This window comes from Neoarius graeffei, chromosome 15 (assembly GCF_027579695.1).
Source record: "Neoarius graeffei isolate fNeoGra1 chromosome 15, fNeoGra1.pri, whole genome shotgun sequence".
NCBI classification, from domain to species: domain Eukaryota; kingdom Metazoa; phylum Chordata; class Actinopteri; order Siluriformes; family Ariidae; genus Neoarius; species Neoarius graeffei.
This window is the reverse complement of record NC_083583.1, coordinates 41,623,716-41,641,119: the sequence shown is the minus strand read 5'-3', so window position 1 is coordinate 41,641,119 and position 17,404 is coordinate 41,623,716. Positions and strand designations below refer to the sequence as shown.

At 41.4% G+C, this 17,404-nt stretch overlaps 1 protein-coding gene across 1 annotated transcript in view; it reads left to right on the top strand.

Annotated features, from left to right (window-relative positions):
• nfia (nuclear factor I/A) overlaps positions 1-17,404 on the top strand; it is a 207,356-nt gene that overhangs the window by 117,557 nt on the left and 72,395 nt on the right. Inside the window, exon 4 of the mRNA XM_060941338.1 lies at positions 6,287-6,361. Within this exon, the coding sequence (XP_060797321.1) occupies positions 6,287-6,361 (75 nt within the window). The remainder of the gene's footprint in view (positions 1-6,286; positions 6,362-17,404) is intronic.

Sequence of the window (17,404 nt, the reverse complement as noted above, 5' to 3'; positions counted from 1 at the left end):
GCAGAAACAGCTCCAAGAAGAACTCCAAGAAGAAAGCACGAAGAATCTTCAACTGGATGGCTTGTGTGGCAGCATATGGTAAGGAGCCACACTAACCCCCATGACACAGCAATACGAAGATATTTTGGTTAACGGAGGGAAGACAAGTGTTCGTTTAGCAAAATACCCGGCTATGTGTAAACAGCGCCATAAACTGCCTGTTCACTTACATTGTCATCTCGAGACTGTTTTCATTTGCAGTGACCCCGCCTTCTCATTTTGAGAGCGTGGAGCAAACATACTGCATCCCTATCATATGCGTTTCCCCTCTCTTAATTTGGATACAGTGCTATTCTTATGCCTACTGTGTTTTCATCCTACCTTATTAATGCACCATTAATGTACTACAGTAATATGTTGGCACTTCCAACATGCTACAACTGTATTGATTGTCACAATCCGGTCACAATGTCTGTAAATTCAGTGAATTACAGACTTTTGCTTATCCCGTCCGAATGCGCCACACAATAACACAGAGGTGCGGGGGTAATTGCGAATTACCAGAGGTCCATAGGTAATACTTATCCCGTGCGAATTGTACATAATTGTCTATAAAATTGATTTCTTAAAATTGATTGGGTGGCACGGTGGTGTCGTCGTTAGCACTGTCACCTCACAGCAAGAAGGTTCTGGGTTTGAGTCCAGCGGCCACCCCAGACTTTGCATGTTCTCCCCGTGTCTGCGTGCGTTTCCTCCGGGTGCTCCGGTTTCCCCCACAGTCCAAAGACATGCGGTTAGGTTAACATGGGGCACCCTTAGGCTGAGGTGCCCTTGAGCAAGGCACCTAACCCCCAACTGCTCTCCGGGCGCTGTAGCATGGCTGCCCATTGCTCTGGGTATGTGTGTGTGCTCATTGCTCAGTTGTGTGTGCATGTATGTGTGTCCACTGCTTCACATGGGTTAAATGCAGAGAGGAATTTCACAAATGTACGTATGATGAATAAAGTTGTTGTTCTTCTGCTTCTTCTTCTTCTTTCTGAGCACTACCTGGACAACCAGCAGTTCAGCAACCATGACCTGCTGTAAGCTACATTGCCATGCTGCATTGGGATGATTTTACAGCAGTTGACATTGCCTTCGCTAATTTAAACAGCTCTACAAAGTTACTCTTAGTAATCTCAGACTGACGAAGGCATATATCGTTAGCTCTTACATGAATAACTAACTTTGAAAACTTATGCTTGCCTAAGACCCTAAGATTACCTACAGTGTCTGGTTCCCTGTCTCCTGGTATATAAATAACTAAAGTTGCTCATGCCCTGAAAGGCCTAGTTAATTTACAAATTGTAAGACAGAGTCTCCTATAACCAGAACTCTTTCAGGATTCTCAGCGGGTGCTTCACTGTGGAGAGCAAACCTATTAAACACATGAAGCGGAGACGAGTGATGCTCCTGTGGGCGAGCCTTAACATAAGCTTTGGCTCTGCGATGATGCGACTGAGTTGTCACCCATTCGTTCCTCTGTGAGGGCTGTAATGCCAGATTGGGCCCATTGCTATCTTCACCTAGAGCATCCAGAATTTCCCCTACAGACACTACGCTGCTCTCGCTCTCACTGTCCTTCTCTAAAGTCTGGATGTGCACCTCTAAAGCTGCAATCATCTCCATCAGAGAGCTAACTAATATACACTTATCACAAATAAAGCTATTACTAACGATGATGGAAGAATGACTAAACATCCTGCACTCAACACACCGAACAAGCTGAATGTTTGTCATGATAAATTATTTACAAACCTGAGTTGAAGAATTGTTGATATTAAGGCCGATCCGAAGTGGATGACCTCTGCTTGCTGTCTTTGGACGGGAAAAAAAGGTGTTCTTCAAGAAAATGAAAATGCGGGAGAAGGGAAAATGAAAAATACAATAAAAATAAAACGATAGTGGAAAAGTATTGATGAAAAACAGAAATAGTTTGTAGCTTCAACGCTGACACCAAAAAAAGACTTGAAGCAAACAATTCAAAAACAGGAATTACGTTCAGAATCACATTTCAGCAGACTTATATCAGATGACTCAAAGTAGAACATGGCATCTCAAACATTTGAGTGTATTTTTATTTAAATTTAATATTATATAATTCTGTTCTATTTGATATTTGAACATTGACATTGATTCTGACATCCCTGGTCAGAACTGACCCTATGACCTGCTGGTGACCTGGGCTAGCCACTCCCTTACACTCCCCACCCCCTCATGCTCTCATTCTCTCTCAGGGAAAAGTGTGATTGCTCTTTTTCAAATTTTTTTTTTTAAATCTCTCCTAAACCTTGTCCTAGTAGACGATGCTACGTGCATTTTCACTCCGCAGAATGGCGTACTTCAGGGTCAGGAGCAGTCATTGCACAACCCACAGACCATTAGATAAGACCAGAGGATATCCCCTCTCCCGTGTTTTCCACCATAGTGTGTGTGTGTGTGTGTGTGTGTGACAGAGAGAGAGAGACAGACAGACAGACAGACACTAAGAAAGACAAAAGACAGGTTAAGTTAAAAGAGTAAGAAAGAAACAGGTAGAAAAAAGTTTCCCTTAAAAGTAGGAGGAAGTAGTGGAACAGCATCTAGAACAGAAAAAAAAACATCTAGGCAGATAGAACCCTGTTGCTGTGAAAGCGTTGTTTAGGTCTCAGAGCTGCTGTGAAAGAAAAATCATGGCTCCTCCCTGTGTTCGTGTGTGTGTGTGTGTGTGGAGTGCAACAGTGGACACAGCTGGGAGTGATTATCCATGTTGAGATATAGAGGCCCGGCCCCTTCCCTTGCCCCCTACCTCCCTATATGAGGCACTCATGGTAATGGCCTCAGTGAACTTAACTGTACATATGCAGTCTATACTGGAACTCCAGTGACGGAAGCTCTCTCTCTCTCTCTCTCTCTCTCTCTCAACCCCATGTTTTCTCAGCTCCATTGTGTCATCGCTCTGTTTTCCAAGTAATTCACTTCACTTCTACCCTGTATTATTGGTGTTACAGTATGTACAGCTGCATGGAAACTTTGACTCTCTCTCTCTCTCTCTCTCTCTCTCTTTGTTTAATCTTTCTTGGTATTTTTCTGTGCCTTTATCCCATCACGTACACGTCCTCTAGCTCCCTTTTCACTTATAGATCCTGAGACCCTCGAGTGTAAGGAGCATCAGTGCAGCAGTGCTCTCTGGAGGCACAGGTTTCTAGCTAATGTCAGCACTTTCTCTCCCAATGAGCTGCGAATATCCCTTGCCGTGTGTCTCTTTTTTTCCTTTTTTATTTATAATTCCCTTCATCCACATGTTGTACGTCTCTATATCGGGCAGTCATTACTAAACTGTTTCCTCTTGAGGGCTTTTTATGGTTTTGTCACCAGCAAGCAGCACAAATAACTATATCAGCTCTTTTCACGATTCTTCTTCTGGCTTCGGGTCTGCTGTACAAGAGGAGAAAGTGCTCCAGGTGTTGATTTAGCAAGTTCTGGTGTTCTGTATCTGTCATCTTTACTCAATTATTTTGAATCTAGTATTTGTATCGTTGAGATTTTGTTCATTTGAGCAGACAGTGCAGAGTATTTTTCATTAGTTATGTTTACATGTGGCGGCACGGTGGTGTAGTGGTTAGCGCTGTCGCCTCACAGCAAGAAGGTCCGGGTTCGAGCCCCGTGGCCGGCGAGGGCCTTTCTGTGCGGAGTTTGCATGTTCTCCCCGTGTCCGCGTGTGTTTCCTCCGGGTGCTCCGGTTTCCCCCACAGTCCAAAGACGTGCAGGTTAGGTTAACTGGTGACTCTAAATTGACCGTAGGTGTGGATGTGAGTGTGAATGGTTGTCTGTGTCTATGTGTCAGCCCTGTGATGACCTGGCGACTTGTCCAGGGTGTACCCCGCCTCTCGCCCGTAGTCAGCTGGGATAGGCTCCAGCTTGCCTGCGACCCTGTAGAACAGGATAAAGTGGCTAGAGATAATGAGATGAGATGAGATGAGATGAGATGTTTACATGTAAAGATTGTCTCCCAGCTTGTGACCTGATTGGTCAGGAGGTTTAAAAAAAAAAAGGTACTTGACGTCACTCTGCACTTTGCTGAAAAGCCAGAGTTTTTCAACTTTGGAAACTTTGCTGTGAAAATGGCAACAGCAGCTCTTTTGAAAAGCAGCTGCATTCCTCACACCTTTCAGCAGCGAGCGTCCCTTAGGATTGCTAGGGTTAATATACATTAAATATATCTGACCAGAAAGTGTTACAGAAAGGAGTTGTCACTGGACTAGCTAAACATAAAGTCTATAAAATCTGTAGTCTATAAAACAAAGTAGTTAAACATTAGCTACATAAGCGATGGAGATACCATAAGCTGGAGCTTCAGAGCTTGAGGAGGGACCTGTTTGGGAGGAAGGGCCATGACGGTGACCACAACAGCCAACTGTGCAGTATGGTAGAGTCAGCATGAGTAAATAAAGTATTTAAAATCAGAGTGTGTGTCTGTGTGTGGGATGCTTCAGTGATCAGCAGCCATCAGAGGACAGGGACCAAGGTGTGTGGCAGCTGCTGTCTGATCAATACACACAGTAACTGGGACCACTGAGCGTCCACTGGCCCTCAGAGAGTGTCTTCGCCAGAGTCATCACACCTGCTCATCTTTCTCACACACACACACACACACACACACACACACACACACACACACACACACACACACACACACACACATTTACACTCACTCTCTCTTTACATTGCCCCTTCTCAGGGCCCCTTCAGAAAGAGAGACATTTTACCTCTCTCTCTCTCTCTCTCTCTCTCTCACACACACACACACACACACACATACTCACTTTCTCTGTCCCACACCCACGGTATCTGCGCCAGATGTGATCTGCCCTCCATGTCACCCTAAACACTCCCTCCATCCGTCCCCATTAATTTTCCGTGACAGTGTGTGTGACATATATGTCGAGATTAATTATATAATACATTGATAAGTATTGAGTATATACTGTGTAACATATCAGTGCCTTGGAAAATGCCAGACTGCTCTGGAGCTCCTAAAAAATATAGTTTTGTGTCATGCTGGGGCAGTCAGAATAAATTTCACCCTTTGGATACTGTTAGGGTGGTCATAAAATTTGCATATGTGAAGAAAAAAAAAGCTAATGTGAATGTTTAATGTTCCTACTTTTACTTTTAGTCCAAAGTCTTACTTTTGTCCAAAATTAAAAGTCCAAAATTTTACTTTTAATCCAAAGTCTATTGAATGAGTTTCCTACACCAAGACTTTGGCCAATTGTTTTATTTACAGGTACACCACATTTAATATTGTGGAACATTCATGAGTTCTGTTATCACTTGTGTTACAATAGCTACAAACAATCTTTCCTTCGCCAGACTCTTTTTTTTTTGCTCTCTTTCCTATACTTAATAAGGCAAAAATGCACCTTGTTGTTTTGTCAAGAAAATTTCTTGTCTGAGAAAACTTAAAGGAACAGCTTTACTTCTGACTTGCAAAGCACTGACACTGGAGACTCCTTCCAAAAATGAAAAGTAAGGAATAAAACAAAACCTGTTATAGGAAAATAATCAACAACAGGATGGTGTGATTATAATGAAACAAATATGTAACATTAAAAACTTTGTGATAAAATTTGAGGTCGCCTTCTTGTGATTTTCTTTGCTCAAAAAAGTGACAAAGTTTTTACCCTTTGAGATTTTATGTACTACAAAGAAAAGTGCAATGTTGTTGCTACTGCACACTATGTAGCAGTACAATGTTATCTAATTTGTATTCATATAGAAATAAAAGTTTAATGCAGTTCTGATGGAAATGAATGTGACAGTCCTAAAGTGTAGCGTACTTGTGGTTGTTGGGTAAAGTTTAATTTGTAGGTGTAACACAGATTGTATATTATGTTTTCTCATAGTATGGATAATTTTACAGAGGTGTTGTTCTAATATGGTTTAATGCTGTCTCTTATCAATGTCAGAATCAATCGTCACCATTTTTGGTGGTTTAAATTAATTTAAAATGGTTATCTCTATATATGTATGCGTACTACAGAATTACTATATTATACGGTAAATATTCATGCTACTGTGTGTATATGGTGCCAATACTGGAGGGACACACCGCAGCAGAACCATATTTCCCTAAACTAATACAACTGTTTCAGCGGGATTAGTAATAGCTGATGAGTTGACTTGTGTGTTAGAGCAGGAGAGAGTAACACAAGTATTCCCCAACTGGGAACTATACTGTAACAAAGGGTGTATGTTGTATCAATACAATCTCTTTGTTTCCTAGGACATCTAGGCTTCCAGGACAGTTTCGTCACATCAGGTGTCTTCACTGTCTCCGAACTTGTCCGAGTCTCACAGAGTAAGCCCTTTGTCACATTTCACCATGTGATTTTATTGTGAGTTATTTCACTTTGCTGTAATCTGCATTTCTATCCTCTAGGGGTTTATTACAAGTCAGTGAGTTCAGTCAGACACAATATACAGGGAAAACATGAGCCTCAGCTTTGAAAAGAAGAATCATTTATGTATACTGTGTCATTTTTACTATATTTATGGTGGCAATGTCACAAAATTCTTCAGTTTTAAGGCCTGGGTTTATGAAGGTCATGGCCATGGTTTATTAATTTCTTCTAGAATCAGGAGCACACTTACAGGACACAATCATGATGCTTAACGTCTCGGGAAATATATAAGGAATAAAAACATGACAGGGTTTACTGTTAGGGAAAATAATCATAGACTTTCCATTATATATGCCCTGTCTATGTTGCACTTAACACTATTATGAAAACTGTACTGCTATAACAAATTACACCAGTCAGAATTGAGAATTCAAAAGAGAAAAAAGCGTTTGATTGATAATAAAATTGTTGCATTATATATTCAGGTTGAATTAACTGCACTGAAAAAAATGGTCTGTTAAATTAACACAAAAAAATCTTGTACATCGGTTGCACTTATTAAAATCATATCCACTAAGACCAATTAAGTGTTCAGTCAAACAAATGTTCAGTCAAACAGAACATGACTTAATTGGTCTTAGTGGATATGATTTTAATAAGTGCAACCGATGTACAAGATTTTTTTGTGTTAATTTAACAGGCCATTTTTTTCAGTGTGATAACTGTTTGGACATGGGTAAATTTTTTTTCAAAAGCATGCTTGGTTGACATCCCAGCCATAATGTGGCAAGTGCGGAGAATCAGGATTGTACAAAGCTACATGTAAGAACCTGATGAAATATAAAACCACCCTCTAGGTTTACTTTCACTCACTAGGTTGCTATTTGCTAGTAATTGAAAAGACCTTTCAAGTGTGAACTTGAACTATTTTTAATAAAGCTCTGTGAGAGGGACAGAAATCAGAGCCATCCATATTAAATCAACAGGAGTGAAATTATGGAAAAGGGTAGTTGCATAGAAAAAGTCAAACTCTCTCTCACACCAGAATCTGGTCTTCCCAGGCAGTCTCCTGTCTGAGTACTAACCAACTCTTTAAGGCATAAGGGTGCGGCGCCAAGCTCCATTTCGATAGCCCTCGGCCTCTCGCCTATATACGGTAGTTAGGGTTACAGTGGGGGGGGGCTAGTCCTCTGGTAACCACCAAAGTTTGACTTCCCCACTCACATCTGTATTGCAGCGTGCCTTGCCAGACAGTAGTAAGTGCGATTTTTATAATGGTCTTTGGTATGACCCGACCGCGAGTAGAACTCGCAATCTCCCGGTTGAGAGGCGGACACGCTAACCACTAGGCCAACTCGTGGTTCGCTGCATAGGAAAGTCACTCATTATTCATACATTGTACTGTATATTGTGGCCACAAGACCACCAGAAACCTAATGATAAATCAAACGTAGTATGTACAATTTTTAACACATTTTTTCTTCATTTTAATAAATCAGTATTGCTTTTCACGGATAAACATAGTGAAACCGGACATTATGCAGCATGTATCAGTATTATAGTAACACACTACTCATTTACATGACTCATTTTTGAAGACGTCAGCTTATATCTCTCCATCACTCAGTCATTCTATATCCAAATTCTTTTGATCCTAGTTAATCCTTGGCTATATTTGCAGATGTCTCAGTATTTATTTGCAGTCTTGACTTTTATGCACCTTCACATTTCTTTCTTGTTTGATGTGCTGGAGCATTGCATCTACTGTTGCCTTGCTAGAAAGTAAAACCATGGCAAAATATAGCTTTATGCTATAAAAAAAAGAGGTAGTTATTCCGCCATGATGTTATATATGTTGTTATTATTACCATCAATATATTTATTATTATTCAGCAGTAGCAATCGGAATCCAAGCATTCTTTGTGGTAATAATAGACTTCACATTCAATATATAGTAAAATGTTCACAGCAGCACAGTCTGGACTACATACACACACCAGATATCTTATTGATCTGAGGTTGCTAATCTTATCTGTCGGCTGGTGGATTCCGATTTGCTGCTGACACTGAAGTTTTATATCAGTTTTATATCATCTTACAAATCCTACTGGGATTCTTCATAAAGAAAAGTTTACAGACATATAGTATAGACGTTAATAGAAATTTCTTCTATTTAAACTATTATTGTATGAGGACAGAGGGAGTTCCACCTATTGCCTACATTTTTCCAAATCAGTACAGTGCTATCCGCTTCTGCTCCTGGCATTATTTTTTGAAAAAAGTTGACACTAAATGGATTCATTGAAACCTAATTTTGTCGATTATTCCAATTTGTAAAAAAAAAAAATGTTTCTTAAATTACAGAACATTTAATACAGAGGTCAACAACAAAAGTCTTGCTTGTCTACAACTTGCTACGCTTTTTTGCTCCACAACTTCTTTACTGCAGTAAAATAATCACATGTGCGCCAGAACTGTATATTATTTGCCTTTCTTAATAAAACACAGACCCAGGACCCACATAGATAGGATTAAAGCAGGGGAAGACATGCCATAAAGAGAAACAAAGAAGGAAAGAGGGGTCGGAGGAATAGGGAAACATGACCTTTAAAAATTGCAGACGTGTACAGTGGAGAGTGACAGAGCGCAGCGCGATCCATATAGACCTGTCGATTGGCGCTAACAATAGCCGATCCAAACCGCCTGTCAGCACTTACAGGATCCTTCTGATCAAAGGGCCATTGATCCCCAGTGCACCGTGATCTCATCGTAGGCCCTGCAGTGGGGAAAGAGAGGGGCGCCATGGACCTGGGCACTGAGCCCATACATGGTGCTTCCCACCCACAGCCTTGTGCATCCTGCCAGCACAAAGACAGCATCTGGAGAGAGGGAGAACGTCCGGGTGTCACCACGGCATGGCAGTGTGACAGCACACAGGAGGAGAGGAGGGGGGATTAGCTCATTGAGTGTGTGAGCGTATGTGTGTTAGAGAGAGAAGTAGGGGATGAGCTTATGATGGTTCGGGAGATGTGGCTGTTTAGACCTCTCTGTGTGTGTGTGTGTGTGTGTGTGTGGAGAGGTCGAAAGAGAGAGATATTAGTACGATTAGCACAGTGAGTACTGCGCTGCATCTGAAGTCCTGGCATATGATTGTAATGAGATTAAGGAATATGCATAATTGATCCAGCTCCACGGAGGCATTGGCTTTTATCCTAACATCTGTGACACGTGGGGAAGAAAGACCAACCATGGGTGGCATACGCTTGCTGTTCTGTTCAAATCAAAAGTCTTTTTTTTTTAATTCATCCCTTCACCCAACCCCTTTCTCTTTAGAGTCCAGTGACACTTGACATTTATTTATATGGATGTATCTACATTTACTGTGCCACATAATGACATTAATACTGATGCTTGGTGCAGCCATCCATCCATCCATCCATGTAGCCGCTTATCCTGTTCTACAGGGTCGCAGGCAAGCTGGAGCCTATCCCAGCTGACTATGGGTGAGAGGTGGGGTACACCCTGGACAAGTCACAGGGCTGACACATAGACACAAACAACCATTCACACTCACTTTAGAGCCACCAATTAACCTAACTTGCATGCCTTTGGGGGAAACCGGAGCACCCAGAGGAAACCCACGCAGACACGGGGAGAACATGCTAACTCCACACAGAAAGGCCCTCGTCGGCCGCTGGGCTCGAACCCAGAACCTTCTTGCTGTGAGGCGACAGCGCTAACCACTACACCACCATGCCACCCCTGGTGCATACTGTACAGAGAAAAAATTTTAGACTATTGTCTAGGCACTGCTTTACATACACTATACATTAGCTGCTCTTTATAGAAGTTGCTCTTAAATTCATACTGTAAATACAGTGGTGCTTGAAAGTTTGTGAACCCTTTAGAATTTTCTCTATTTCTGCATAAATATGACCTAAAACAACATCAGATTTTCCCACAAGTCCTAAAAGTAGATAAAGAGAACCCAGTTAAACAAATGAGACAAAAATATTATACTTGGTTGTTTATTTATTGAGGAAAATGATCCAATATTACATATCTGTGAGTGGCAAAAGTATGTGAACCTTTGCTTTCAGTATCTGGTGTGACCCCCTTGTGCAGCAATAACTGCAACTAAACGTTTGCGGTAACTGTTGATCAGTCCTGCACACCGGCTTGGAGGAATTTTAGCCCATTCCTCCGTACAGAACAGCTTCAACTCTGGGATGTTGGTGGGTTTCCTCACATGAACTGCTTGCTTCAGGTCCTTCCACAACATTTCGATTGGATTAAGGTCAGGACTTTGACTTGGCCATTCAAAAACATTAACTTTATTCTTCTTTAACCATTCTTTGGTAGAACGACTTGTGTGCTTAGGGTTGTTGTCTTGCTACATGACCCACCTTCTCTTGAGACTCAGTTCATGGACAGATGTCCTGACATTTTCCTTTAGAATTTGCTGGTATAATTCAAAATTCATTGTTCCATCAATGATGGCAAGCCATCCTGGCCCAGATGCAGCAAAATAGGCCCAAACCATGATACTACCACCACCATGTTTCACAGATGGGATAAGGGTCTTATGCTGGAATGCAGTGTTTTCCTTTCTCCAAACATAATGCTTCTCATTTAAACCAAAAAGTTTTATTTTGGTCTCATCCATCCACAAAACATTTTTCCAATAGCCTTCTGGCTTGTCCATGTGATCTTTAGCAAACTGCAGATGAGCAGCAATGTTCTTTTTGGAGAGCAGTGGCTTTCTCCTTGCAACCCTGCCATGCACACCATTGTTGTTCAGTGTTCTCCTGATGGTGGACTCATGAACATGAACATTAGCCAATGTGAGAGAGGCCTTCAGTTACTTAGAAGTTACCCTGGGGTCCTTTGTGACCTCGCCGACTATTACACGCCTTGCTCTTGGAGTGATCTTTGTTGGTCGACCACTCCTGGGGAGGGTAACAATGGTCTTGAATTTCCTCCATTTGTACACAATCTGTCTGACTGTGGATTGGTGGAGTCCAAACTCTTTAGAGATGGTTTTGTAACCTTTTCCAGCCTGATGAGCATCAACAACGCTTTTTCTGAGGTCCTCAGAAATCTCCTTTGTTCGTGCCATGATACACTTCCACAAACGTGTTGTGAAGATCAGACTTTGATAGATCCCTGTTCTTTAAATAAAACAGGGTGCCCACTCACACCTGATTGTCATCCCATTGATTGAAAACACCTGACTCTAATTTCACCTTCAAATTAGCTGCTAATCCTAGAGGTTCACATACTTTTGCCACTCACAGATATGTAATATTGGATCATTTTCCTCAATCAGTAAATGACCAAGTATAATATTTTTGTCTCATTTGTTTAACTGGATTCTCTTTATCTACTTTTAGGACTTGTGTGAAAATCTGATGATATTTTAGGTCATATTTATGCAGAAATATAGAAAATTCTAAAGGGTTCACAAACTTTCAAGCACCACTGTAGATCTTATGAGCCCATTAAAAGCTTTATAATGGGATATATCAGAAAACAAGTTGCATAACTCCAGTGTCTAAAAAAAAATCAGTCTTGCTCTAAATCATGCCCTCCTTCAGCACATCTCCTCAAAACTACTGAGTCTGCTGTTATCAGTTGCCTCTTTAACAGGATTGGTCCCTATGGAGCAGCCGCAGATTAGAGCAAACTATGTATGCTTATGAATGTACAAGTAGCAGTAGTGGGATGATGAAATGTTTGAGTGGAGTGTATGACGTAAGACTTCTAGGTTAGAAGGCACGTGAGAGACCTTGCACCGGGCTGCACTGAAGCACATTCCGGGTTGCACGTTTGTTTCCTGAAATTTTATTTACTTGAATAGGGAAGAGGTTGAGCATGGAGATCGCAGCCATTCGGAAGATGAAGGGTGGTGATATTGAATGGACGACAGGCTGCCTTAGCTCTTCCCTGTCTATACGCCCTGACCTTGGCTTTGTGCACCCATTACACAATTCAGTGGCAGCCCAATCGAATCTGCTTCTGTCGATCAATATCCTATTAAAGCACCACAAAAAAAAAAAAAAAGAGGAGGAAGGCTGTGTAGAGGTGGGGGGAGGGGTGGGGTACAGGGGAATGAAAGTCTCCATAAAGTTAGCGGTTATAGCCACGTTTTTGTAAATGGAACTCCACATAATTGGCCGGTCAATACGAGGCAGGGGTAATTTTAGAGATTGGACCCACCCTTTCTGAATGCTTCCTCCTCCCTTTGGGTTCTCTCTGTCTCTCTCTTTTCTCTCTCTCTCTCTCGCTCACTCGCGCTCTCTCCTAACATCAAATGGTCGTTGAATTTCTTGACACACGATTTACTGAGAACAAGTAGCAATCACATTCCTCCCCATACAACAACTTCTCTTCAGCTTTACTCTGGGTTTCTAACCAAACTGTTTCCACAGTCAGCCTTCTTGGAGGCTTTTATATAATGCAACCTGGTACACAGCCAAGCTCAGATAGACTACAGCAGGAATCTTCAAACTTTTTATGGCTAAGGATTCCTTTAATTTAAACTAACAATAATATAAAATAATGGCTATTTATTGGAGCTAGAGAGGTTTTCCTCTTGAACTTTCCACCCACAGAACCCATTTTTAAATCGTCATTAGATTCCATTTGAAATTATTTATAGATATACAAACTTTGATAACAAAATTAGAAAATCACACTCCTCTTGGCTATATGTCACTGACCCCTGAGTTTTCCCAGACATCACTTTGAGAACTACCGGATGAGTGTGCAGAGCCTTGCAAACCAGAAATGCAGGATTTAGGATTATTCTAGTACAAAGGAATTTGCTGAAACTGTTGAAATTTGCACAGCCCAGTGTTGGAGCAGGGACTCCTGGGATATCCTTGGGTACCACTGCACAAAGCCATATGATGGAACAGAGAAAGAGGATGAATAATGGAAAAGACAAGGGGCAGCCATCATCCCAGTTCCTTTTCAGTCTTGGGCCTGCAGCCGCCTGCGCTGATGGAGCCACTGGGAAAGCGGCCACCACTCAGCCAACTCTAAGCCAACCATCTGCGTGGAAACATACACTCAAACCTCTAAAAGTGATAATGCTGTAGTGACAATCTGCTACAACTGACAAGATTAATTGTGGATAATGATGAGGTAAAGAGCAGAGGATGTGACAAGTAAGCAGTTGCACAGTGAGAACTATATTTATGAAATCTCTCAGAAGAGAGGTGTTGATCTATGAGCGCTTTCTGCCCTTCATATCTTAATACAGTGCTACCCAATCCTCCTTCTCCTCTGCCTTCCTGCAGAGCTCCAATCCAAATCTAGGACACCTGATGCAGCTAAGCTACAAAACATGAAGATAATGTTTCAGATAGTTGAGATGCTGATCTGATGCTGAGTATCAAAATTGACCTAAAACTCTGGATTGAGATGGAATTGAATCAATGATTTGGCTAATGTATTTATGTTGTGAATGTGTGTGATGTTGATGGACAAATCTTGTAAGCTGTACGGTCAAAAGTATATGGACACTTCACCGTCATACCCATATGTGGGTCTTCTGCAAATTGTTGCTACAAGGTTGTATGCACACAATTGTATAGGGTGTCTTTGTTGGCTATAGCACAGGGGTATCTGATCTTATCTGCAAAGGGCTAATGTGTGTGCAGATTTTCTTTCCAATCAAGCAGGAGACACACCTGATTCCACCTGTTTACTCTTGAGAACTTGGCTTTCTCAACTTGGCTTTGGACTGGTGTAGCTTCTGCGTGGTTGGAATGAAATCCTGCACCCACATCATCCCTTTCTAGATAAAATTGAACACCACTGTTGTAAGCATTAAGATTTCCCTTCACTGGAACTAATGAACCCAAGCCTGCTCCAGCATGACAGTGCCCCTGTGGGCAAAACGAGGTCCGTAAAGACATGGTTTGATTGCCAAAGTTGGAGTGGAAAAACTCAAGTGGCCTGAGCCCTGACCTCAACCCCACAGAACACCTTTGGGATGAACTGGAATGCCAACTGAACATCAGGCCTTCTTACTTGACATCACTTTTGACTTCACTATTGTTTTTGTGGCTGAATGAGCAAATCTCCACAGTCATCCCCAAAGAAACTACTGGAAAGCCTTCCCAGAAGAGTGGAGGCTGTTATACCAAAAGAGAGGGGACCACCTCCATGTTAATTGCCCATGGATTTGGTATGGGCGCGTATGGGTGTGGTGGTCAGGTGTCCACATACGTTTAGCCATATAGTGTATGTCAACATCATGTCTTAAATTACATCCTGCCTGAGTGACAGAATCTTGGAGAACATGAGCTTGTTCTACATCTGCAGTGATAATGTTACTAGTATTAAAGATATTCAGAGCTTTGATATCAGAATATCAAAAATGGAAAAATGGAATTGTGCATTTCTGTAGAGGTTTTTTTTTTTAGATTACTGTCCTGTGTTTATATAGAGAGTTAATGGATCCCAGACCAGCATCTTTCACCAAATATGATTCAGGGAGTGCTAGCTCTCGCATTAGGAAAAAACATAGATAACAGAGTCTTGGTCGAATACATATTTGGTCACTATTGGTATCAGTCTGTCTGCTTTTTCATCCACACCTTGACCTACTGCTCGACCTGCTGACCTGCTGCCCCTCATGTTGATTCTGGAGGCCACAGAGTCCACGGAGCTGTTGCTGAGTTCTCTCATTGTACAGATCCTCAGTCCAGCTGATGGTGCAGAAAAACATGAAAGCCCTGTTAGAGCTGGCATACTTCACATTAGCTCAGGAGGAGCTCCCATCATGAAAATCATGAAGAGTGAGTTGGGGGAAAGTTAGACAAGGAGAGGCCAGCTGTCCAGAGTCTTGGCGTCGATTGCTTCTTTTGTTGTCAAATACTCCAGTTTTGAAATTCCGCTGAACAAAAGGCATTTTTTCTCTCTTCTTCCTGTGCTTGTGCTTTTTCAAATAAAAAAGACCCTCCAGCATTAACCTGCCGTGGGAAGCTGTGTGTGTGTGTGTGTGTGTGTGTGTGTGTGTGTGTGTGTGTGTGTGTGTGTGTGTGTGTGTGTGTTTCAACCTCTTAAACTGGCTTAAGATTAAGATTTATTTACTCTGCTTTTCTCTCTATATCTGTCTGTTTCTTCTATTTCCTTTACCCAGGGAGTCTCACACACACACACACACACACACACACACACACACACACACACACACACACACACACACACACACACAAATCTATCCATAACTTCAGTAACCAAGAGGATACCTTCTGGGACTTTTATTTTTCATTTAATAATTTTATGTCAATATACTGTTATTGAAAACACAAGGAAAAGAAAGAAAGAAAGAAAGAAAGAAAGAAAGAAAGAAAGAAAGAAAGAAAGAAAGAAAGAAAATCAAAACTGTCATAAAACTCTAATTCCAAAAAAGTTGGGACACTGTGTAAAGCATAAATAAAAACAGAACGTGAAGATTTGCAAATCATGGAAACCCTATATTTCATTGAAAATAGTACTAAGACAACAGATCAAATGTTGAAACTGAGAAATTTTATTGGTGTTTTTTTTAAAAATATATGCTCATTTTGAATTTCATGTCAGCAGCACGTTTCAGAAAAGTTGGGACAGGGGCAACAAAAGGCTGGAAAAGCTGTGTCATGCTAAAAAAAACTAATTAGGTTAATTGGCAACAGGTCAGTAACATATAAAAAGAGCATCTCAGAGAGGCGGAGTCTCTCAGAAGTAAAGATGGGGAGGGGTTCACCGCTCTGTGAAAGACTGCGTGGGCAAACAGAGCAACAATTTAAGAATAACGTTCCTCAATGTAAAATTGCAAAGAATTTGTGGATCACATCATATCTGGTACATAATATCATTAAAAGATTCAGAGAATCTGGAGAAATCTCTGTATGCAAGAGACAAGGCTGAAAACTGACATTGGGTGCCTGTGATCTTCAGGCCCTCAGGCGACACTGCATTAAAAGCAGACATGTGTCTGTAGTGGAAATCACTGCATGGGCTCAGGAACACTTCAGAAAACCATCGTCTGTGAAAACACTTCATTACTGCATCCACAAATGCAAGTAAAAACCATATATAAACAATATCCAGAAACACTACCACCTTCTCTAGGCCTGAGCTCTTTTACGATGGACTGAGGTGAAGTGGAAAACTGTCCTGAGGTCTGATGAATCAAAAGTAGAAATTCTTTTTAGAAACCATGGACACCATGTCCTCCAGGCTAAAGAGGAGAGGGATCATCCGGCTTGTTATCAGTGCACAGTTCAAAAGCCAGCATCTGTGATGGTATGGGGGTGCATTAGTGCACATGACATGGACAGCTTGCACATCTGGGAAGGCATCATTAATGCTGAATGATATATACACGTTTCAGAGCAATATGCTGCCATCCAGGCAAAATATTTTTCATGGAAGGCCTTCCTTCTTTCAGCAAGACAATGCCAAACTGCTTTCTGCACATATTAAAACTACATGGCTCCGTCGTAAAAGAGTCCAGGTGCTAAACTGGCCTGCCTGCAGTACAGACCTGTCTCCCATTTAAAACATTTGGAGCATTATGAAGCACAAAATATGACAAAGCAGACCCCGAACTGTTGAGCAGCTGAAACTGTATATCAGGCAAGAATGGGACAACATTTCTGTTTCAAAACTACAGCAATTGGTTTCCTCAGTTCCCAAATGTTTACAGAGTATTGTTAAAAGTAGAGGTGATGCAACACAGTGGTAAACATGCCCCTGTCCCAACTTTTTTGAAATGTGTATATATTTTTCAAAAAAACAATTAAATTTCTCAGCTTCGACATTTAATATGTTGTCTTTGTACTATTTTCAATGAAATATAGGGTTTCCATGCTTTGCAAATTATCGCATTCTGTTTTTGTTTACAGTTTGCACAGCGTCCCAGCTTTTTTGGAATTGGGGTTGTATATTCCCATGCTCGTGGGAACATTTGTTCCACACCAAGATATCAAAACATGGCCACA